This window comes from Propithecus coquereli, unplaced genomic scaffold (genome assembly GCF_000956105.1).
Source record: "Propithecus coquereli isolate 6110/MARCELLA unplaced genomic scaffold, Pcoq_1.0 Scaffold43, whole genome shotgun sequence".
In the NCBI taxonomy this organism is placed as follows: Eukaryota; Metazoa; Chordata; class Mammalia; order Primates; family Indriidae; genus Propithecus; species Propithecus coquereli.
The window spans coordinates 6,565,660-6,590,807 of NW_012150063.1; the positions used below are offsets into that span (position 1 = coordinate 6,565,660).

The window sequence follows — 25,148 nt, forward strand, 5'->3', positions numbered from 1 at the left end:
GCTTGTTTGCATAATCATAACAGTGTTTGATGTCAATACTGTTGTTCTGAGCCTAACATCTGCTACCCTTTATATAACTCTGGGGTTTCAAAATCAACACTCTCTTAGATTTCCCGAGGCCTTAACAAACCCAGCAGTTATTATATTATTCTTTTCAACCTTTCTAGAGTACTGTGGACAAACTCATTAAGAAGACAAACCTGGCCCTCGTGGTTGGGACCAACAGCTGGAGAGAACAGTTCATTGAAGCTATCACTGTCAGTGCGGGTGAGTGCCTTTCTCAGCATGTCATAAACTAAAATGGCCCGGATCTGAGCTGAGTTTTCCTACTGTGACTACTTAGTCTATGGCAAAGCACGGAAGGGCCTCCATGCTAGAATTAAAAGAGAAGTAAATGCATTTATTGCATGTTTGCACATTTTGGAGACTAAATTAGACATCTAAGTGAAGCAAATGTCTTCAAACATGGCATTTTTTTTTCCATCTATATTGCATCTTTCTCTCTGGAAATAAACAAGATAAATTTAGAGCCTTTTGTGTCTCTAATTCACTGATAGCCAATCACGAGGCTTTGTCTGGAAAATTCCCTGAAAACAGCACAAAGTAGACAAGGGAAGGTCAGGAAGAAAGCAGCAAAATCACAGGTGGGAAAGGAAGCCATCAAGCATTTTACCACAACCATCTGCATCATTTTACACTCTCTTCAACATTTCACAAATAAGTGGTTGCACTTGCTCTAGAAATGGAAATAGAATCGCATTCTGTTTCTTCCTGTACAAGCGAAATGTGGAGTTTTATTTAGGAAAACCCTACAAAATGAAGTGTTTTTCAAGCTCAAGGAGTCAGAAACCTGAGGAAATTAAATACAGAAAAAAGTATCCCTTTCCTGTATTGTCAAACCTTGTCCACTCTCTGTCTGATTGTATAAAGATAGAGGAAAGTCCCTCTTAAAAATTCATGAAAGCAACACTATCCTGGGATTGTTTTTCCTGGTTCTTCTGCCCCATCTACACTGGTTCTTTCCCTTGAAGGATCCCTGCAGGCTCCCCTTCTACAGTTACAGCTAACGAACAAAGCTAGAGTTTTCTAAATATGTAGTGATTCCCAAGCTGTAAAACATGGACACAGCGTCACTAGCGTTTGGGCCGTGACTTCTAACACAACTCCCTCTTTCCAATCTGCCACAGGATAATTCGACAGATCTCCCAAGCTCTGTGAGAGCAGAGGGTGGTAAAGAATTTTATGCCTGTTTATTGTTAGTGCTGTTTATAATCATGTTTTAGTTTCTTTCAATTGAGTACACACTGGGATTTTATGAACATTAAATGGTCGGTAACTGCTTAGGAGAGTGGATTTGGAATTTGCACTTAAGCTGCAATGGGGGAGTGGGAAACTCCCTCTTTATGGCTTATATTTTTCTATAAATCTAAGATTAGCATCTGAGGCACAAGCTCTACTCCCTCTTTACAGAGATAAGAACTAAACAGACAAAAAATGCCTGGAATAGGAAACTGCTGACGAGGCTAATCATAGAAAACATTAAAAGTGAACAAAGTGTTTTATGGGCTTTGAGATATCAGAATTGAAACATTAAAAGCAACATAAGCCTTATAATGAACCATTCCTAATAGTTTCCAGGTTTTCTTTAGCTGCAGATATATGGGTATTAGTGTAACGGTCATGGGCTGGTCATCATTCATTCATTTCTCTATATGTCAGTCATTGTTCTTGGTGCAAAGTAAATGACAGTGAATGAAACAAATACCCCTGCCCAAGCAGAGCTTACAGTTTAATGGAGGACACAGCAAATAAGATAAATGAATTAAAATAAAGTGTATATATGATGGTGAGCTTGTCATGAAAAAAATTTAGCTGTGGAGGAAGACAGGAAGTGTGTGTAGGGGCTGTAATTTTAAATAGATGGCCAGGATAACCCCATCAATAGACACACTAAGGCCAAATTTGCTTTTTAGCAGTGGAATGGCTTTGTGTTCATTCATTCACATATTTCTGTAACTCTCAGGGACCACGGAAATATTTTATGATCAGTCTATAACAGTGGAAAAGAGCCGCTTTAAACAGTGAGTGAGATTCTGCTGCCCACAAGGGCAAAGTCATGTTATTTGATTCTCATCAGAACGGAAATACAACTATAAAGATGTTAAATACTGCCTTCCTTGAAAAAGATGGATTTTAGTTTGCAAACACTTTCATATATTGTGTTGAATTCAATCCTCCTTTTCTGTTATGATTGTTCTTGTCTTATTGAAGAAGAATCTGAGTCTCAAAGAGGCAACTTGACTTTGGAGCGTAGCTCAGAGTCCTGATCTACTGAATACGATAGTCCAGTGTACTCCCCGCTGCCCTTACAAGAAAGAGAAATTTCAAAGGGAGGAAAATTGCTCCCCAACTCTGTCTCATGGACAGAGTGAGTGGCCTTGCCATGACTCCTGGTGCCATCATGTCATTCATCATTTCATGATGGGACTAACTCCTGCCTAAATGTTTTGAAGAACTGTTAATGAATGAGATACAAAACTTCTCAAGTGTTCTTATTTGTCATGCAATATATTGTGCTTTATGTTTCTAAATGGCCGCTGGGGAATAAGGCATAGTTGCAGGCTGCTGGGAAAATTGACCTTATTTACAGTTTTGAGAGACAACATATCAGAAAAGTAAACCCATGTTTTAAAGGCACCAAATTTACTAAATTATGTGAAAGGGAGTTTTGAAAGCTCAGTATTTGTCATTATGATTAAATGTAAGTGTCTAAAGAATGTCAGCATTCTTAGGTTGTTACATGGACAATAAAATTTGTAAAGCAGCATTTATCAAAGACAGACTTTCATTGGATTTTAAAATTTCATGGCTAAATGCTTGAAGATCAGAAAGATTTGCCTTATTAAAAATATTAAATTGCTTTTAAAGGGCTCTACTGAGAGGTTTTTTTTGCTATGCAATTTTCTGTGCAGTATTGATTCTGTATATCTTGCTAAACAAAAATAATAATTTTGTAAATAGGATTTTGTTTCTCTTTCTCGTTACTAGTTTCAAAGTTTCAACCCCCTGGCGGTCTTTTTGCTCCTCTGCTTTTTCTGGATTTCATAGCTCAGTACCTCGGCCTCCTATGACCATAATGTTTCCGTGAACCAAATTCTTACAGTTCAATATTTGAAGAGTTAAAGTACTCATGAGAATCCAGAGATTAGGAAGGGATTAAACAGTCACGTCCCAGCGGTTCTCCTTCTGTTACCTCCTGGGTTGAATACCAGGAGCAGTGACATGCAGTAGCTGAGTGACTGTCAAAAACTTGCAAGGCAAGTCCTGTGCCACCAGGTGCTTTTAAGATGTGTTAGCACAGGTGCTTCTATAGCATGCACTGTCTGTCCAGTTTGAATTGTCCCCAGCTCCCTCTTCTTCCGAGTATCTCCTGTGGGGCAGGATGGTGGGTTGACATTAAGAAACTGTGTGCCCACCTGGGATACAAAGGAAAACAGGTGTGTCAGAGAAGTGGGCAAACATTGGCCGGATACAGAGAACCAGGGTGCCGGTGCCAATTCTACAGCCATACTGTTCTTCACAATAGCCTTGGGCCGAGGGAGGTGAGGGAGAGAGTAATTGCAAGGCTGGCTTTGGAGACAAATGTGAGTGTGCGTCCTCGCCCTACACATATTCCCTGGGTGACTCTGGGCAGATTACTACACCTTGAGAGCTCGGTTGCTCATACATAAAGTGAAGATAACTGTGCTTCGCTCATGGAGTTGCTGTAAGGATTAATTAGAAATGTATGTTTTCATAAGGACCATCTGTACATTTGGATACCAAAATTGGCTGTTTGGGAGTCAAATCTATTGAGATTCTACACTAAAATATGACCAAAATTTTGTGCAGATGCAATTAATTCAATTTAATTACTAAAATGGGTAAGTGAATAAAAACACACTGATTGACCTTTTCCTTTCATAGTGAGTATCACATGTGCCATTTTATAAATAAGAATACTGAGATTCAGAAAAACAATGTCATTTGCTCAGGAAGCAAAACTGGTAAGGGGCAGTACCAGAATACAAATCAGCCCAAGATTTTCTCCAGTATGAGGGGTACACTTGCTTGCTGTGCCTGGGGCCTGAGTGTACACAGACAGACAGACACACACATACACAAACACATATGTAGGACATACATATAGACATAGATACATACAGACACGTGTGAACATACAGAGGCACATATACAAATACACACAAACACATACATGGACAGAGACATGCACGTGCACATTATATGGCATGTATTTGTTTGGATATTTGAGCTGCAGCCTGAAATAGGAAGTTTTTTCCCCCTTAATATTTAAGTCTCTTCGCAACCTAGTTCATCGTTCCTTGGGGAGAATGACAGGCAATTCCCCAAAGAACAATGGGAAGTGTTTGTTTTCCTAAGTGCATCCATAGGCTTCTCCTGCATACTAATTTGTAACATTCTTTGAAGAAAGTCTACAAACTACACTCTCTTTACAAAACAATTTTAAATACTTGGCACTAAAGATCTTACTGAAATTCTTTTACTTTTGATGTAGATAATTCATTTGCATATCAGACATAGTATCTATTGGCATCTTCATGATAAAGAACACTCAAGAATGACCACAAAAAGCCTCCTTGTAGTCTTGGTTCTGTCTCTTATCAACTGTATAACCTTGGCAAAGTATTTTCTGCATTTTAGTTTCATCATCAATAGAATGAGAAAGTTGGACTAGTCTATGGTTAAGATAACATCCAATAGTGACATTTTGGAGCTCTGTTAATGACCATTACGGTCTTACAGCATCCCTGCTGGTCTTGTGCTCCATGGCCCACCTGATATTGCTGTGGAAAAACATACCCTGCCCTCACACTTGCTTGTCTACAGTAAATATTCAGCACAACAACAGCATATACTCCACATCTATTCTCCTACAAGAAAAGAGATGAGAGGATAGTCAAAGTTTAGCCTCAGAGAAAACCAGGTGAGATGATGATGATGTGGAAGCGCCTAATTTTCTTCCTGTTCCATGATTGGAACTCAGGAGTGCTGGTGCAACCTTCTGAAGTACAAGGGAGACATTTGACATGAGGCCAGGCTGGTGCATACAGGTGACTAGTCTGTGCTCACTGTACTTCCCAGTTAACTGAAATGAGCCAACTTCAGCTGCATAAAGAAGTGGAGGGCACTGTCTCCCGAGCATACCAAACCAATATGGAGACGAGTTCAGTTTGGGGAAGGCTTCTGTCATCAGTCCTTCATCCTTGCATGCTCTGTGGATTAATAAGTATTTGCGATTAAACTGAGTTATTTAATATCAAAAACTGTCAATTTACCAATGCCCCTAGACAATAATTCTCTTGAAGAATTGTCAGCCTGAAGACTGATCCACTCCAAAAGTCCTAAACAATAAAAAAGAGTTTCAAGGGATTGCCATGCAATCTGGTCTAAGCAAGAATCTTTCTAGCATCTCCTCTGTAACTCAGCATCATTACTGTGGGGAAATTCTCATTACTTGTTAACCCTGGGTCATCTGAAGATCCCATTTAAGCAGTTAAAAAAATCCAGCTAGGTCAGGTTTGACACAGCCTCAGTGTTGACTATAAGACCACCAAAAAAGGGAGAGAGTGTTAGGAATTGGGAGTCTCATTTTGCGTTGTTTCTTATGTGACTATTGAGATTCTTAATCATCCTTCGCCTAAAATCATAAGCTGACTAAGGTTCATGAAAAAGGATGCTGGTTTCATGAGAAAAAGTAGGTACAACTGCCTTTGAGAAAGTTAGTCAAAGACCTATGTATGGAATCGTGGCCCATTTTTTGCTTAAACAGTGTTAGTATTTATTGCCTGTCTACTACATGGCCAGTACTTTGTCTGCATTATTTCTGTTCCACACAGATATACCCTGAATTGTGTAGGTTTTGTTCTAAGTTTACAGTTGAGGATCCTGAGGCTCAGAGTTGGAACATAACTTATTTAGAGTCACACATCCAGCAAGTGGCTAGCTGGAATATGAAACCCCATCTCTGTGAGTCTAATGCCAGTAAACTTTCAGCTCAACCCTAGATGTACCTCCTACAACTTTAGTTCAGGTCTTAAGTGGTCTCATTTCAGATGAGTTAATTTAGGACAAAAGGGATGAAGTTAACAAGTCTTTTAGTCTCGGTTACACACAGGTAAGTTAAGGGCTTGGAAATTTGTGCACAAGCCTGGGACAGAGGTGCAGAGGGACCAGAAAGAATAGAGTCAATCCTAGAAAGTGGGCAGGATCAGTCACTGGATTTCTTAGAAAGTTCAGGTTAAATCTCATCATGAAGAACCCAGAGGGACTTCCAAATTGTTTCTGCGATCCAGTAATTGTGTTTAGATCTGCTGCTAGAAATCATGTCAGGTCTTCTGAAACAAAATGGAATCAATGCCGAGCCTTTTATCCAAGCTCCTCCTGGTCTTTCCCTATGATACTATTAGTTACCAGGTAGGTCTTTTTCATGTGTAGAATCACTGGCATGTTTGAACAAATAGGAACAAAGGTTGCATAGCAATTATTTGAAACTTGAATAGGAAATGTGAACAAGATTGCTGTCATGCAACTTAGCTCCTATTCCTTCTTTCCCATTATACAACTAAAATATTCATATTCTTTGTAATAGAGAGTACATATAATATGTATGACAAATAAAGTGTTTAAATTTTTTTTAAATTATATGTTAGAATCTTTGGCTTCTCTGGACATTTGTGTCCAAATGGTCAAAGAGCTATCGACTAGTTGTGTGGCTCTCGACAAGTCCTCTGATCTCATCTGTGAGTTGAGAGGATTGGAAAAATGACCCGTGAGTTGTCTTTGGGGCATGGAAATACTAAAGCATCCCTGTCCCTTAAAGGACATCTCATTTTAATAAATAAAATGTCAACTTGCTTTCCATGATAATGCTATTTGAAATTTAGCATTCTAACTTTAATCAGGATGGAATATCTGCCCTAGAATACGTGATAGATACAATGCGTAATTACACCAACTTGTCAACAAGTCATTTAAGATAAGAGATGCTTAAGATACACTGTTTAATGGTCATGTTAAGTAAATTTGGTAGCTGTTCTCACTTGCTTTGAATAGGATATCAGAAAGTAAATCTTTTTTAACTCATTAGAGCCCCATTCAAAACCATCCTCACTCAAGTATAATTTAGTTATAATTTTAATGTTTACCTTTAAAGTATAACATTTGAAAAGTAGTATTTTATCTTTTATAAAACCTTAATTATTATTATTCACAATGTCACTCACTATACTTTAAAGAAAACATGATAAATTTGTACTTTAGTTTAAAGAAAAGAGGTTTTATTTCCACAGAAAGTTAAGTTTTATCATCTCTACAATTAGAAAATTATAACCATATAATTCAACGTTCTCTAATTTGCTTTGGCCATCAGAAAGCTTAGTGGATTCTTTTGCCTAAATGTTCAAAATTCACTCAACTCCAGTGTCTAAAAGCATCCTTTATATCTGCTTTCTTCAGACATTTTTTTGTCCTATTTTATCTTAAAATATCTTATGCTCTATTGATAGGTACAGATCTGCTCAAGCCCTCTTAGAAGTAGAAGAATCTAAATTTAAAAAAAAAAATTAACATCACTATTTCTCTAACACCTAAGACAGTGCTTGGCAATGCTAAGTCTGTGTTGAATAAATAATGAATACATTTATGTGTGAATTAATGTTTTCTAATCCATTTATAACTGGATTAAAAGCCTATTTTTACTATGTCATACTGCTGTGTCTGATCTAGAAAAATAATCTATATAAATACATACACACACACATATGCCGTGTTTCAAAAAAGAGTGAGACATATGTAATCCCTATTTAAAAACCCATACATACACATGATATGTAGTTATGCATATTCATGTATTTACACACATAAAATATATCTGTGTGCATGCAAATTGGATATGCAAATACATATTTCACATATTTTATGTCAATCTTCCTAAATGTTCTTACTAGAATTTTACTTTTATTTAGCTGATAATTGTGATCCTAAGAGGAAAAGAAGAGGACGTGAATAAGAACGAGGATGAGAATAAGTTCCAGGGAGAAACTATTTATGGGAGATATTCTAGGGCCATACCAGCAGATAAGCAAAGCAAATCTAGGATATCTATCAATCTTAGTATGTCAGTGGTAGCAGGATAAAATGTTGAATCAGGTAAATTCACCTCCCAGTTTCAGAACAAGGAAGGTCAGCTACACAGGGGTGGGAGTACAAGAGGGCAGGAGAAAAAAGCAATTATTTTCTGGCCCCTGGATATGCTTTAGCTGATATTTCTGAAAAGAATATTGGCTTGTTGGGATGTTTTTCCTCTTAAATTGCTTATTACAAAATCTTGAGGAAAACACCGCGTTGAAGGGCTCCAGGATGATTCAGTGCGCTTATTTGTAAGCCTGAAGTCACGTCTCTAATGCAGCTTTGTCTGGAGAGGCAGCAGCTCAGCTCTGCAAACAATGTGCCATCACTGGATCCAGTAGCTCTTTTGTTGGCCTGGGCTGCTGCGATGTGAATGCAGTTTTAGCTGTTGCTTACAAATCAATGCATACGGCATGGGGGATTTTTCATCCCCCGGTGGGAGCCTTTGTACACTGTTTTCAGGGGGGAAACATTTCAGCATAATCCAAAGAAGCAGAAGGATGAGAAGACATAGCCACCCCCCAGCACACACGCACACTCCCCATAGGCAGAGAGGAGCCACATAAAAGAGACTTGTAGCATTAATTCTTGCTGTTCACAGCCTGCTCTCTTGATAAAGACCTTGTCATTGCAGCTCCTGCCATGAAAAGCCACTTGCCTGAACCAACTTTGATACACACACCCCATCCCATGTGTCTCCCCTGCCCTGCTTTTGCCGGTTATGTTGGCCAGCTGCTGTGTCTTGTGTCCTGTTAGAGCACAGAATCTTGGCGCAGAGCTAGGAAGAGCTTACCGATCAGCTATTCCAACCTCCCCCCTTTTATTTTTGATAAGTAAGAACCTAAGACCAGAGATAGGGAGAGTTTCCTCCAAGGTCACATAGAGCCTATTTTAGAACACCATACAGCACTGATCACTTTAATTTTGGAATTGCAGAACCAGGGCGTGAACCCCCAGACATTCTGTGTCTGCCCGCTGAAGTTATTTAATGACCAGTTGGCTTTTTGTTGACATTGGATTAGACAAATCAAAGACTGTAACTTTCCTGGGCCAACCCCTTAGCAGCAGTGAATGAGCGAATGGCTTCAACATTGGCGAATAGTTGTCTTATGTTCACACAAGCCGCACAGCAGCCCCATGCAGTAGATATTCATGAACCCATTGACAAGAAAGGGGGAAACAGAAGTTGGGATCACACTCTGACCCATGTGCTCTGATTCCCACCCAGGTCAATCTTCTTTCCATCCTGTCACACTTGTGCTCCCCAGAATTAATGCCTGTAGGCTACAGCTTATTTCTGTTCTTTGCAGTCTCGTGCTCAAGCTGTTTCCTCCATGTCTGGCTGTGTCTTCTCATTAAAGTCTTAGCTCACCTGTCACCTCCTCAGAGGGGTTTCTCAACCGCTCAGTCATCTGACTTCATTGTCTTCATAGCCCATATCAGTACATGAAATTACTATATTTGTTCATATAATTTCTCTTTTAAAATCTCATTTATCTTTTCAGTAGCACAAAAGAGCAAGTTATACTAGTTTGGCTAACTTAGCTATGCCCATTTTCCATAAGAGAAATTGAGGCACACAGAGAATCTGCGAGGTGCCCGAGAACCAGTAAATCTTGGGAGCCTTCTTGTTGTCAGCAAAGGGCCCTGTTCACTGGGATCTCATTAAAAATCCCAACAGAGAGAAGGAAATAGGAGCCAGCAGATGAGGGTGGCCCTGAGCGATTGCAACTACTTTGTATGTGCAAACCCAGGCTGTCATTAGAATCCTAGATACTCAACATGTATAACCACTTTGCCAGCCAGTCCCCATTGGGATGCTCCTCATTTTGAGATTAGGCAAACAGCCACAGGAGAGAGTTTTTGTCTCTGCTGAAGCGCCAGAGTCCTTCCTATTAATATTGGCTACCCAGAGAGATAGATATTTGCCACCAAAATGAGGGGAATCCCAATGGGGCCTGAACAAACCACTAACAGAGGATTTGTCCAAAGATTCTTAAAAGAAATCAAATTCTAGGAAGAATAAAGTGGAGCCAGATATTCATATTCTGAAAGAACAATTCAATATTTCATGTATTATATACAGAGGGTTAATTTAAGGAGGATAGCTCTTTCCCAATTACATTTGTCATAAAACAGTGCCAAATAAACTTAGATTTTATCTGAATGAATTTTTACCATACAAACCACAGAGATTTTTCTCTATGGAAACAGTGGGTCGAGTAATTATCATGAAGTGGTGGAAAGAGTTGTTGATCTCATGAGCAAGTCACTTAAATTCTCTGAGCCTTGGATTCTTCATCTCTGAAATGGAGAAAGTAATACCTACTTCAGCGGGCTCCTGGGAAGATGACAAATAAGTGAGATGTACATATTTATCCATATACATGAAGGTAATGCTAGTAAGTGAACCTGAATTCATAGTTTAATCACAGCAGCATCTTAAGGGACTCTGGGAGGTCTTTATGCCCCTCTGCATGTGGGGCAGCCTTCGGTACACATCTACCCTTTTTATGAATTTTAACATTTTCTAGGACAATTGGTATGTTTGTTGAAAATTACAGAGTTATCATTGCCCAAACAGTTGCTTCAAGGCTCAGCTTCCCACACTACAGGAGGCTAATTTAGACACAGCTGCTGATATTTACAAAGTATTATCAGAGCCCTCAGGCCAGTCTTAGAACCTGGTGTGCCCACATACTACCCACTATAACTAAACCATCTCAACTAGCAGGTGGCATCTACGCTTGCTGAGTGTCAGTTCTACTTGATGAAGGTTTATTTCTTAGGTGCTCAAGTCTGCAGGAAATGTTTCTCTATCTCAGGAGCCTGGAATTCTGTCAATCTTACAATTAATAAAAAATAAGAGAACACTCTGAATGTCAAGATCCTTACCCTGACATAGAGTTAATTTCAAAAAAAACCAAGTTGGACCAAAAACACACATGACTAATTATGTCATACTGTAATTATTTAGGAGGACTCAATTCACATAGAAGAATTCTTGAGAGAGAGCAAGAGAGAATGAGCTAAAGCAGTCAATTTTCAGCTTTAAACACATTCATTTTGTTAATAATCCAACTTGCATGGAGCTAAAACTCCTTAGTGGATCTGTTTTTCATTTTGACAGTGGCTACATTTGCTGAGAAATATTTCTGTCACATTAAATATCCCTTGTGCTGTGTTAACCATCCTAACAAAATCCATAATGGCCTAAGCTGGTAAGAATTCTGTTCATGGTGGATAATTTCATCTAGAGGTTCATTTATCTCAAATAGGATTGAGAGTTATTTACAGAGAGTGAGTTGCCTTCTTGAGTCCCTTTCCAAAACTCTCACACATCACCTGGCCCAAACCCCCCAACAACTGGCACTGGTCCAATGGGACAGGATGGCTCACAGCTGTCTGTGGCTTGGAAGTAGGGGGTGAGGAAGGTTAATATGGCCTATATAGTGTCCTCTCCATCCAAGAACAGGCCAGTAGTCCAAGTGACAAATCTGTAGCAATCTGGAACTCAGATTCCATGCACAATGATATTGATATTCAGTGCATTTATCAAGAGAGGGAGAATGAAAATCAAAGGCCAGTGGGGTCTCTAGGAGTAAACTACATGTTACTATACGTGGGGGTGCCTAGGTACAGTAGATTCTAGGCGTGGGGTCTCTACACTAATTCTGATCCTCACTAGCTAGTGAAGAAAGACCTCAGTGTAACATCAGGCTTTCTCTGAAGCCCTTGGCTGCATGGGGCTAGGGCAGTAAACCAGCCACCAATAACAGGGCTCACACCATCCCCAGGGACAACTGGCCACAACAAGGGACTTTTTTAAAATTCAAATACATACTTAAGGATTCAAAAAGACAAGTTCTTAGAAAAGCTGGTATCATGTCAAAGTACAGATTTTTTTTTTTTAATGACTAAGTTTTACGTGGACTGAAAAGAAAGTAAGTAGCCACTTCTCTTAAAGAGCCTAATAAGGATGGATGAGAAAGGTCTTCCTTTGTATCCCCAATAATCAGCTCTACTAGTGTGGGAAATGGAAGCCATGCCCTAGAAACGCATTTGACACAGTGGGTTGTTGTTGATGTGTAGGTCTAGGAAAGCTCAATGTATACACGTGTGTGATGTGGCTACCGGAAGCCCACTGTGTACGTTAATGTGTCCAGAACGAGAAAGGTGAAAGACCTTCCCCACTGCAGGTGAGTTAAGTGCCTCTTGGACTTGTTTTCAGCTCCAAGTGCTGTATTTTAAAGACCAGGGATGTGGCTAACGTGGAGGGGGCTCAGAGGAGCGTGGCCTGCATGACCAAGGAACTTGAAGCAAGGACTGAGGGTAATGTGAAAAGTGGCCAGCTTCAAACGCCTGAAGGAATGTCTGCGGAGCGGGATTGGACTTACTCCATATGGCCTAGGGGATGGAGCCTGGATGAGTGAGTGGAACCTAACAGCCTGGGCTGAGCACCGGAGCTGCCAAACCTGCCTTGTGGGATGATGAGTACCCTAATAGCTGAGACTCTCGCGTGTGGCACAAGTGACCACTTGGCAGAGATATTTTAAAGGAGTTCACATTAAGCAGGGGGCTGAAATTGGCAAGCTTCGAAACACTCCTAAAGCTTTAAGTTCAGGTATTTTCTAATATCCACTTGTTTCAGTTGATAGAAGCTAATGCCTGCATTTGTGTGTGTGTGTGTGTGTGTGTGTGTGTGTGTGTGTGTGTGTGCTTTGGCAACTCATAGGTCTAGAAATTTGAGCAAATCGTGTTTCAAGATATGTCTGATAAGGAAGTATTTTTCGATATACTTAGAAGAAAAATTGTTGACATTATCTACTTTGCATCAGAGAGTATGTACTGCCCACCAACTAGGTTATAGGGAAATGCTTATTGCACTTCTCCAAAATCCAGACCAAGAGATAGTCTTGTTTGGCAATAAATCTTTAGGTTACTAAATTTACTGGCATATAGAAACCATTAAAAGTGAGAAGAGATTATACTCGTTTTCTCACTAGAAATAAGATACAAGCACATAAAAGTGGAAAGGGAGAGAAAAGAAATCTTAGGTCACTGTGAGCAAGACAGTAAAAGCCGCTGGGTTGAATTTGGCCCTTACATGTTAGACACACACACACACACACACACACACACACACACACACACACTCGCTAATACATACACACAGATAGACACAGACAGAAGAAACTAGAGAACAAAAATTCCTTTATTGAATTCCAGTTCTCAGATTCCTTTTTTTCTTAAAATGAGAAGAGGTGAATTAGCTGATTGCTAAGGTTTCTTTCATCTTTTACATTTTATGATAGTCTCAGAACCTTTGAAAGCAAAGAGAAATGGAAATATATAACGAGAGATTGGAACTTGATTTGTAATTACTGTATATCAAGTTGCAAAAAAGTGATAATTATGAAGAAGAATTTCATATATATATATATATACAAATATATACAATTTTAAAAAAGATTTCAAATACACAAAGATAGAGAATGAAACAGTGGTTACAGTGTTACCATGGGTGGAGGTGGGAAGGAAATGGAAAGACACAAGGTCAAAGGATACAAAGTAGCAGATATGTAGGATGAACAAGTTTAGGGATCTAATGTACAATCAGAGGACTAAAGTTAGTAAAATTGTATTGTATTATGGATTTTTGTTAAATAAGTAGATTCCAGCTGTTCTTGTCACAGAAAATGTAACTGTGTGAGATGATAGATATGTTAACTGCTTCACTATAATAACCATTTTACTATCTATATGTAGGCCATAGCATCATGTTGTGAACCTCAAATATGCACAGTGAAATTTATTTTAGAACAATTTAAAATTAGGCCAGGCGCAGTGGCTCCTGCCTATAATCCCAGCACTTTTGGAGGCTGAGGTTAGAAGGATCACTTGAGGCCAGGAGTTCGCAAGACCAGCCCGGGCAACATAGCGAGATCCTGTCTCTTAAAAAACAACAAAAAAAAAATTAGCTGGGTGTTGGGGCACGCACCTGCAGTTCCAGGTACTCTGGAGGCTGAGCCAGGAGATCACTTGAGCTCAGGAGTTTGGGGCTGCAATGAGCTGTGATCATGCCACTGCACTCTAGCCCAGGCAACAGAGAGTGAGACCCTGTCTCAAAAAACAAAAAATTAAAATTAAAAAAAGATTCCAAAGTGATCACAACCATGATGTCTTCCCTTTACCTGATTGTCCTGTTTCCCATGTTTACTTGGTCCCCAAGGGCTTCAGAAAGAGCTTATAACTGGCTCTGCAAAAAAAAAAAATCATATCTAGAAAATATTAGATATGAATATATTGATGGTGTGATGGTTTATCTTTTCATATTCCTAAAAAAGGCAGCATAGTATCTGTGTAGCACCAGGCATTAAAAGAATTCTCAGATTCAAATTTTGAACCAATATGTGGTAAATGCTAAACTCTTCAACCTGCTTCATTCAATAAGGCATCATGTGTAGTAAAACATTCCCTGGGCTGTTAGATCAAATCCCACCTCAGTCACTTGGCAACTGCGTGATTATTTTTAAAAGTCACTTAAATTCTCTGAACTTCAGGCTCTTCATATGCACAATGGGATTAATAATGCCTGCCTTGCAGGGTTATTGTAAGGATGAAATAAGATCAAGTATGTGGAAGAATTTAGCTCAGTGCCTGTCACTTGGTAGACACCCCACTATGTTTCCTCCTTCCGTTTCTTTCTTTTCTCAAAATCAAGCAGTGCAGGGAAACTAGTGATAATGGCCCATTTAAACAGAATATAAATTCAGTGACATCAGGATATTCAGGTTGTATTGATTCTCTGCCTTCCCTCTGACAAATAACAATAATGGAATATGGCACATTTGTCTGTAAAAGGGGTTTATGGTTTTCTAAAGGACTTTATTTTCTCCTCTGGTCCTCACAACAGCTGTGATGTGGCAGTTAGGAAACTCATTTGACAAGTGAAGGAAGTTTAAGTGTCTTGCTCCAAGACAAGTTACCAGAACTGGAAACTGACGTAAGTCTCCTGACTCAAGTGTCCATCACAACCCAGCAGCCTCTTTTTCTGGTTCTCAAAGCTCTCCCTGAGGCCAGACTCTGCGCATGGAGGGAGGGATGTAGGAAAACACCTGTTTACTTTATATGCTATCAGCAGGTGCCGAGCCCAGGCGTTGCCTTTCAGGATCGGTTGTACTGGTGATGCCCTTGTCATGCTCCAGATCAGGAGCCGTGCAAGTACTGCTCATCCATAGAGGAGGTGATGCTCTCTCCACTGTCTGCACTTTTAATGATTTGCCTTTTTTTTTTTTTGGTAGTTATATTTAGGAAGTCCAATATGTATCAACAAAGCCATTTAAAAGGCTGCGGGAGGGATTAATACCTTGTTTCTTATCTTTCCATTAGTAGAATCCATAAAGCTCGAAAGAAGGATTCTGAGATAAGAGGAATTTACTTGAGATCCTATGAAAGCAAACCCACCAACCTGTCTGTTTCTTTGCTAACACAGAGAAAGGACTTGAAAGAATTATGTAGCCTCCAGTAACCCTGAGCTGGCAAACATACAGAACCACAGAACCGGCGGATTACTATCATCTTTGTGTCACATAAAAAATGTTCCTAGGATATTTTTTTTTTAATATTTCACCACTCTTTGCAAGGAGCAGACTTTTAAGTATAGCCCAGTTGGTGATGGATGAACATAATATTTCTTTGTCGTTCCCCAACACGGGGTAATTGTGCATCATGCATGGCAGTCAGTGGCCACTTTCAATATTTAAATGACATCTGAGTTGGAGATTAAAATTTATAAAGAGCAATGAAATCCCAGGAAAAAGGATGGAAACCACTTCTAGTTTCAAATGCTATAAAACGGATGGGCCTCCCATTCCAAACTTAAGCATTAAATATTAAGATTCTTTTGTGATGCTGGAAGCCTACAACAGGAGGAATTCTCAATCTCTTCTATCTGTTTCTATCTATCTCTCTTTCTCTCTCTCTCTCTCACACACACACTCATTTTGCCTTAACTGATTATGAATTTGAGAGGGCAAGATTAAATTTTGTTTTCAAAAACCTAGAATGTAACCTGAGTACCCAGCATGTCGACTAAGCAATTAAATAATGAGGGGGAAGCACAGTAACAATCCTAAGTGAAAGAAAATAATGACAACTGTCATGATAATCATTACTTTGAAATATCCTCAAACACTTTGCAAAGATGATCTAATTATTCCTGTGCATATCTCTCGTGGGAAAGGTGTTATTATTTCCATCTTGAAGACAAATATAATACCTACTCTCAATTTATGTGTCATTTCTTCTGAGAAGCTTCATTATTTGTTTTCTTGTTCATCTTCAAAATATGAGACCGAGACACCCCAAATTAAGTAATTTTGTGGAGAATCAGAGGCAGAATAATCTGTGTTTCTATGAATGATTAATTAAAATGTAATGTTTTCCAAACTATTTTAATCATATGCCCTGTGAAATTATGAAATGTCCGCAAATAGAGAAACTAAAAAGGATCTGATACAAAATAAATATAACTAGAAATTCTAGTGCTTTTTCTGAACTTTCCTGGGTGCGTGCATGGGGAGTGGGTAGGAGAGGAGGCTGGGGAAGAATTGACGTGGTTCTCTTCTTCCTCTCTCCTTAAATAAGCCTGGAATATTGCAGCTCTCACATTAGGTTCTACCTGGAGCTAAAGTGTAGGGTAAAAAAGAAGTGGGAAGAAAAGTGAAAGAAGGAAAGAGACTGGGTGGCTTAAACAACAGAAGTTTATTTTCTCGTCATTCTGGATGCTGGAAGTCCAAGATCAAGGTGTTGACAGGCTTGGTTTCTCCTAAGGCCTCTCTCCTTGGCTTGCAAATGTCTGTCTTCCCACTGGGTCCTCTCATGGTCTGTCCCCTGTGCACGCACATTCCTGGTGTCTCTCTGTGTGTCCCAATTTCCTCTTTTTATAAGGACACCAGGCATATTGGATTAGGGCTCGCCCCGACAACCTCATTTTAACTTAATTACCTTTTTAAACATGCTCTCTATAAATAAGGTTACATTCTGGGGAGTAAGGCTTCAACATATGCGTTTGGGATGGGGGGGAGGACACAATACAGCTCATAACAAGTGCCCATCAATCCATGAGTGGATTATCAAAATTTGGTATATGTTCACAATGGAATATTACTCAATCATAAGAAATGACAGTGATCTAGTACCTCTTACACTTTCCTGGATTAAACTTAAGCCCATTATCCAAAGTGGAGCACCACAAGAGCAGCAGAACAGGACCCATTTGTACTCACCATCAAATTGGTATTAACTAATCAACACATAAATGCACATATCAGAACAACATCTATTGGATGCTGGGGAAGGGGGAGGGTGGTGGGTGGAGGGGGGAAGAGGGAGGAGGGGAGGGGTATTTGTATACACAAGGAGGGCAATGCGCACTACCCGAAGGATGGACATATTTGAAACACGGACTTCGGTGGGGGGGGAACCAAGGGCAACACACCTAACCTAATCATCTGTACCACGGGAAGGGCGGCGGGAGGAGGGGGGAGGAGGGAGGAGGGGACGGGTATTTGTATACACAAGGAGTGCAATGCGCACTACCCGAAGGATGGACATATTTGAAACACGGACTTCGGTGGGGGTGGGGGGAACCAAGGGCAACACACGTAACCTAAACATATGTACACCCATAATTTGCTGAAATAAAAAAAAATAAAAAATAAAAAAAATAAAAAAAAAAAAAGTATCTTCTGCTTTCAGGCAAGGTTGATATTGTAAAGATGGAATAACCCTATGGTATGAACACTGGAGAAAACTCACACATAATTTGCATAATAATTCTGACCTCATGCTCATGGAAGACCAGGCCATTGCCTCTTCTCTCTTCCTATAAAAATCATAGATGACAAATCCAGATATTTCTTCTTTTTGTGTTTTGTGAGAGGCACTTTTCCTTCAAATCTCCTGTGCTTTGGGAGGGTTTTTCCAACCATGGTCTGCACCAGATGACCTCACCACCACAGAGGGTCTCAGGAAGAGCGCACATATTTGCCCCATGCTGGCCATCTCAGGTCACATAGTCAGCTGGAAAGTCACAGCCACACTGGGTGGACCAAGCAAAATAGATCCCTGGTGACAAGGTTGGAGTGGGTGATCAAAGTCTTAAAGGGGATGTTCTTCTTTCCAAAATGGTGAAAAAAACACATGAATTTGCTTCCACTTCAAGAAAAGTTGACATTCAATATCCTAATTTTAAAATGTGAATGGGGATAATTTTCGCATTATAAATGAAATCTCCATTTTAGAATAATGTTATTGATTTCTCTTTAAATGGCAAGCTTTGTGCATTGGTAGTATAACTTAATAGGCAAAATTGTGATCTGTGTGTATGTATCATGTCATTATGTAGCTATGTAAATGTATGCATGCATTCCCTCATTGAACAAGCTCAACCACTTTAGTCCACATACTGGAGATGGTAACAAACACTAGGGACACAACAATGAAGGAATCCCTGCCCTGGAAGCACTCACAGTCAACTGGAGAAGAGAAGGAAGTGAAAAGATACATGGACACAATTTGGCGGAGTGGTTCTCAAACTCGAGCATGCGTCAGAATCATGTGGAGGGATTGTTCAAGCCCAGATTGCTGCCCATCCCCCTCCCCAGTTTCTGATTCAGTGGGGCTGAGAATTTGCATTTCTAACAAGTTTCCTGTACTGCTCGTGCAGGAAGCATACTTTGAGAACCACTGATGGAGAATTACAAGTGTTGGGGGCTGTGGAAGCTCTAAGAAGGAGTTCCCAGCACTGTTTGGAGGAGGCAGAGAGAGCTTCACAGAGGAAGTGAGTTTTAAAGGATGAGTAGGGAGGATAAGAATGGAAGGATTAGGACATACTGAGCATATTTAGTTCTTTTCTCTTCCTTTCTTTTCTTTTTAAGAGTACCAGGAGGAATGAGCATATTTAGTTCTAAAGGACAAAAGTAGGAGAAAAATGCTATGGTTTGTGAAAAAATGCAAATAATTTCATTTTGGGCATATAATTATTTGGCAAATAATTCCAAAGTTTAAGTTTGAAATAGTTGCAGGAAGTAAAGCTGATGAAATATGCAAGACCCAGAACTATGATTACAGACTTTGTTTGAACATTGTCCTATAGGTGATTATGTAACCATTAATCCCCAGAGTTAGATTTCAAGCTGGAAGAAAAGAGCCCTGGCAGAACTCTGTCCATAATTGTCCTTCTTCAAAAGAGGCTTCTTTCTCAGCCTGGCACAGAGCTTTCCAACCTTTTGGAAGAAATCCTTTTCATTTCTCTGAAGTGACAAATCTCACCGAAGGTGATAAGAAAGTAGGAGAGGTGTGTTGTTTGCATGTGAGCAGCCTGGGTAGAGATTAAATTTTTGCCATTGGCCCATGAGCCACAGTGAGGAGGCATTTCAGTGCCTTGATAATGAATTGGTTACTTGTGATTCACTCTTGGAAAACTCTAAGCTCCACCGACCTCTCACTGCCTCCTGTCACTCAGCATGGAGGGATGACGGGCCCAGGAAAGAGAGATTGAGAGAGAGGAAGACCTCGGTAGCACGGATTGTGATGAAATGTGCTTCATTCCTTTCTTTTTAGGGGAAGATGACGATGATGACGAATGTGGGGAGGAAAAGCTGCCCTCCTGTTTCGATTATGTGATGCACTTCCTGACGGTGTTCTGGAAGGTTCTCTTCGCCTTCGTGCCCCCTACAGAATACTGGAACGGCTGGGCGTGTTTCATCGTGTCCATCCTCATGATCGGCCTACTGACAGCTTTCATTGGAGACCTGGCTTCCCACTTTGGCTGCACCATTGGCTTGAAAGATTCTGTGACTGCCGTCGTGTTTGTCGCACTGGGAACTTCAGTGCCAGGTAGAGAATACGTTCATATATAATTCCTTTTATTTTTTTTATTTCAGAATACTATGGGTGTACAAATGTTTAGGTTACATATATTGCCCCCAGAAACGGAAGCTCATTTGCCTTCCTGAACCTTTCTTTGCTATAATTTCAAGGGCTGGGATAACAAGTCAGGCCTGTGAAGGATGACTGCCCAGAGATATAGATAATGTCAGTGTCAGAACATTGTCATGGCACTGCTCAAGTTAGGGAGCTGGTCAGTCTCAGCGTGATGACTGGATAGCATTCCCAGGGGGTGTCCATGGCCTGCGTGGAGAGAACAGATGGTTTGATGGACAGATTTTCAGATCAGCTTCCTATTACAATGAGCGCTTTAAAAAGACAAACAAAAATACAGAATCATCTTTAAGAACAAAATTTCTGTCTTTATATATTTATAAAATTCCGATGCTTTCCATGAAACTTACACTCATTTAGGTAACTGAGATAACATACTTATTGCAGATCTGACAAAATATTCTCTTGACCCAAATATTAATAGAAGTAAATAGAAAATAGGCATTGATCAGGACAGGAAAAAAACAAAAGTGAGCAGACCAAGTATACATTTCATGGGCATCCCTTGATGATTTCCTTATAAGGTGAATTTTTCTTCCAAGCTACAACAGTAGTTTATTATGTTTACTCAGATTCCTGAGTAAGACGTCATCTCCCCAAACATAATATTGACAGCAGTAATTTTCAAACTTTGATGGGCATCAGCATTACCTGGGAGCTGGTTAAAAAATGCAAAAGCCTAAGACCTATCATCAATCTTTGGAAGTTCTAGGAGGAGGGCCCAGAAATATGTAGCTCCCAAGTGGCTCTGGTGCATACCAGAGTCTTCTATAAGTGAAATTCTGGATCTACTCTCCAGCACTAGTTGGCTACCTGACAGACATACAGCCTTAACTTTGAGCAATGAGACTAGCATTCTCTGCGCAGCAGCAGGCCAAGGACAAGCATTAAGGTGGGCTTGAAAAAAGGCAGAACTTGGAGCAAATGTAGCTCTGATGCTGGTGCTGTTCACTGTCCACTGCCCTCGCCTCACCACCATCCTCAGATGGACACCATGATTTCCAGGAAAACTTGCCATTGCTGGCAGATTTGGCTCTTGGTTTGAGGCTGAAAACAACTACAGTTTAAATCATGTGTTTCTTTCCACTGAAATTCACAAGTTGTTCTTCTTCAGAACATGAGGAATCGTGGTAAAGATTGGAGAAAATACCTATAAATGGTGCATCTAGTAAAGCATCTGGGACAAAGGAGGAATTTAATAAAATAGTAGCTCTTACCATTATTGTTTATGTTGAATAATTTAGGATGATATGACCAGTATAAATCTGGATATTTCATCCACGTTTACCCTGAGTAACCCTGAGTGACCGTGAAGGAAGTGTCCAGACTCATACTGGCCAACCATAACACATGGTATTACCCAACTGATTAACCACTAGGGGGTCCTGAGTTAGAGACCCCACGTGGTTTTGGTGTCCAACCGAGGTATTGGAGGGGCCAGGAGACTCCGAGAGCACCCATCCTCCAGCCTTAGCAAGCAGACTATTTGAAGATGTCAAGTTCACTGTTGGTCCTCAGAGGAGAGCAGACTCCCTCTCAACCCCAGCTGTGTTCCAACAGTTCCATATTTGGTCTTTACTCTGAATTTTTTCCAGAAATTACCAGAAATTTACCAGATAGGAGGAAATGCTTAAAATATTCATATCTTAAGTTGTTTTGTTTAGAGAATATATATAAAACCAAAGGAACTAAACATCATGGCTGTCCATTGCTTCTATTTGAGATGTGGTTATTACAGGAAAATATGTTTTGGGGGCCACTTCCCCTAAGGTTTAAGTCACTGCATCCAGTGGTGTTCAAGTTAGCACACACTGTTGGCCGTGAGTTTAACCCCTAAGGAGAAAATGTGCAAATTATGATAATAAAGGCAAAATTAGGTCTCTTATGACAGTTATCCACAAGCAGCCTGCCATTCTGAGAAAGCAGCAGTTTATCCCACCAAAGGCATTTCTTATTTTCAAAAAGATAAAAAATACTTTTCCTACATTAAATCCTCATTTGATGTAGGAAATTCTCTTACGAGATCAAATTTCTCGTTTCTGAAAATGTGTTTTTAGTCCCCAATGCCTCTTCTCCAATACCCACAAACAGACTCCTTTTTCTGAATGCCAGTCTTTGAAAACGGCTCTGTGCATCTCGTGCTTTAATAAACCCTTGAAAAGTTTGGTAGCCATATGATTAAAGTTTATTTTTTCCTATAACATGAAATGTGGATTATAGCAAACCTTAATGTTAGGGGAGTCACTTGTTCTGCCACTTAAAACTAACTCAGAACCCAGGTGGAGACACTGAGAAGTAAGAAAATCTGTTTGGGAAGAATATAACAGAATCATTAGTTTTTGAAATGGTTTCCCTACACTGCTAGAAACGCTTCCCATGGGGACACAGATTACTTTGCTCTATTACTGGGAGAATTCCATAATTTGCTATATTAACTGTGCAGCATGTTCCCCAAACAATATATTCACAGGTAATCTCGGGTAATCATATCTATATCAATAGCCATTTTTTCCCAAAAAAAGCTGTGAAAATTAAACAAGATGCTGGATGAACATAATATTTGTTCTTCAACCCTGCTGATTCAGAGCAGTGTGTTATTATATCCCTTGATTTCTAAAAAAAAAAAGATGCTATTGTTTCTAGATGACAAAGCCCACTTGCCACAGGCAGATGAAGACTAAAGAAAACTAATTCTCTTCACGTATAGCCTACCATTAATCAGCATTGGTCCTGGGGCCCAGCTTCTTCTCTAGGCTGACGTCTTGGCACTTTTCCTAAAATAGCTGGGCTCCTGCCTAGCGTCTGATGTACTGCTGTCTCTTTCTGCGTAAGAGTCGTAGCTTCTTAGACTGTGATGGCCAGATGGGTATTGAAATCTTTCCTCCCTGCTAGTCCCTCCTGCCTCAAGGCAGGATTTAATATCTGCATATCTCATTAAAAGTATTTTTTACCATACTGTTCACAATGTATGTGAAAAAGCTTAAGATGTTTTGAGTGAGACAGAGCCTCTTCCTCATACCAGCGGGTATCAAATGCTCATTATGATCTACCGGCAGAGAAGGACTCATAAAGGTCATCACCCACCCCAAACCTCAGGTGCCTACAAGAGCTTGAAGACCCATATCTATGAGTACAGGAAGGGCCTTCTTTTCCTGAATCGCAATTCTTCAGACCTGTCTGTCTGAAGGAACAAGCTTCTCCAACAGTCCCTTCCCACCTTTAAATGTCGGAGTAAGCTGGAGACTGGTCTCCATCCCTCTTTCCTTCCTGGTCCATATTTACTTCCTGGACATCAGTCTCCATGGCTTAAATGTCACCTATATGCCAATGATTGCTAAATGTATAGCTCGAGCCTCAACTTTCCCCTGAGGGCTAGCTTCATATACCAACTGCCTTCCCTGTGTTGATCCTAGATGTGTCATTTGCAGCTCGGAATTACTATATCCAAAACAGAACTGTTGATTCCTACTGCCCAAGGGCCTTATCCTTCAACCAAACCCATTCTTTCCAGATCTTGCCTTTCTTAGGAATACAGTGTCATCATCCACCCTGGTATCCTTGGTTCCTTCTTCCTCCTTCCCCTACTCAATCCATTTATAAGTCCTGCAAATCTTTCCTCTAAAGTATGTCTTGATCAGGCCCACTTAGCTCTCTTTCCACCGCCACCATCCTAGTCTGCACAGCCATTCATTCTCTGTCACCTAGACCCCTGCAGTAGCTTACTGTCAGTCTCCCTGCTTCTGCTAGAGATCATTTTAAGATGTAAACGAGACCACAGTCTTCCAATGGCTTATTTCGATTGGGATAAACTCCAAAGCATCACTCTGACTTTCAGATACCTATGTGGTTTGGTCCCTGCCTATCTTTCATTCCATTCTTCTCCTTGCCCTCTGGTCTTTGGGCCCACGGGCCTATTTTCTGTCCTGCATGCACCAAGGTCACTCCTTTCTCAGGGCTGCACTAGCTATCTGAAATGCTTCTCCCTTCATTTACACAAAACTGGCTCTTGATCTTCAATCATATCTCATCTTAAATTATATCTTCAAAGAGGCCTTTTCTAACCACCAAATGTGAAGTGGTTGCCCAATTAGCCTGTATTACCTCACTCTGTTTTCTGTATTCATTACTTTTTGGATTTTTGTTTTGTTTTATTTATTTTTAAATGTTATTATTATCTAATTCTCCCCACTAAAATGTAAGCTTCATGGGGGCAGAAATCTTGTTCTTTTTTTCTCTATATCATATCACCAGCTCTTAGAATGGTGCTTAGCTATCACATAAGTAATGCAATTTTCTGTGTGTGCATGTGTGTGTGTGTGTGTGTTGTATGTATAAGTAATGTACAGATCAGTTGTTTACACATTAGTATGAGTCGGTTCAATCAGATTGCTCTCTTCCTAATATATTCTAGAGAAAACTAAGATTAAAGTTATGATTATCAAGGGAGATAAATAGTAGATATTTTTATAGTGTGGCTTATTCTTGAAGAATAGGACATATCTAAGAAGGTTATTATAGTGAGAAGGGGCAAAAATTAACTTCAGGCCACTGAGGACCTCAGTGCAGAAACAGGTTTCCTCTTTCATAATTTTGGCTGTGATGGGAACTGCGACGAGTAGCAAGATACTTTTTGGTCTCTTCTTCATTCTTTCTCTTCCTATGACCCCAATTTCTAAGACCCAGACTTCAAGCCAGTACTTTTAAAACTTTGAGTACACTTTGTAGAGTGCAAAATAGGCATTTTGCAGTAGCCTGACATGGGTCCATAACTATGTTATATCATATTGTTTTTAAGGAAAAACAGGGTCAAAATTCAAGGGAAAAAATGTAAGAAGGAGCATTTGGAACCCAGCCTTTTTTGTTCTAGGGACCACCTGGCGATTGCACATACTTTTAGCTCACAGTTATTTACTTGCCTAAACCTTTGAGTA

The 25,148-nt window shown here is 40.0% G+C and overlaps 1 protein-coding gene across 1 annotated transcript in view; it reads left to right on the forward strand.

The window, feature by feature from the left end:
* SLC8A1 (solute carrier family 8 (sodium/calcium exchanger), member 1) overlaps positions 1–25,148 on the forward strand; it is a 333,481-nt gene that overhangs the window by 290,686 nt on the left and 17,647 nt on the right. The window contains exons 9-10 of the mRNA XM_012653809.1: positions 168–267; positions 19,837–20,112. Coding sequence (XP_012509263.1) covers positions 168–267; positions 19,837–20,112 — 376 coding nt within the window. The remainder of the gene's footprint in view (positions 1–167; positions 268–19,836; positions 20,113–25,148) is intronic.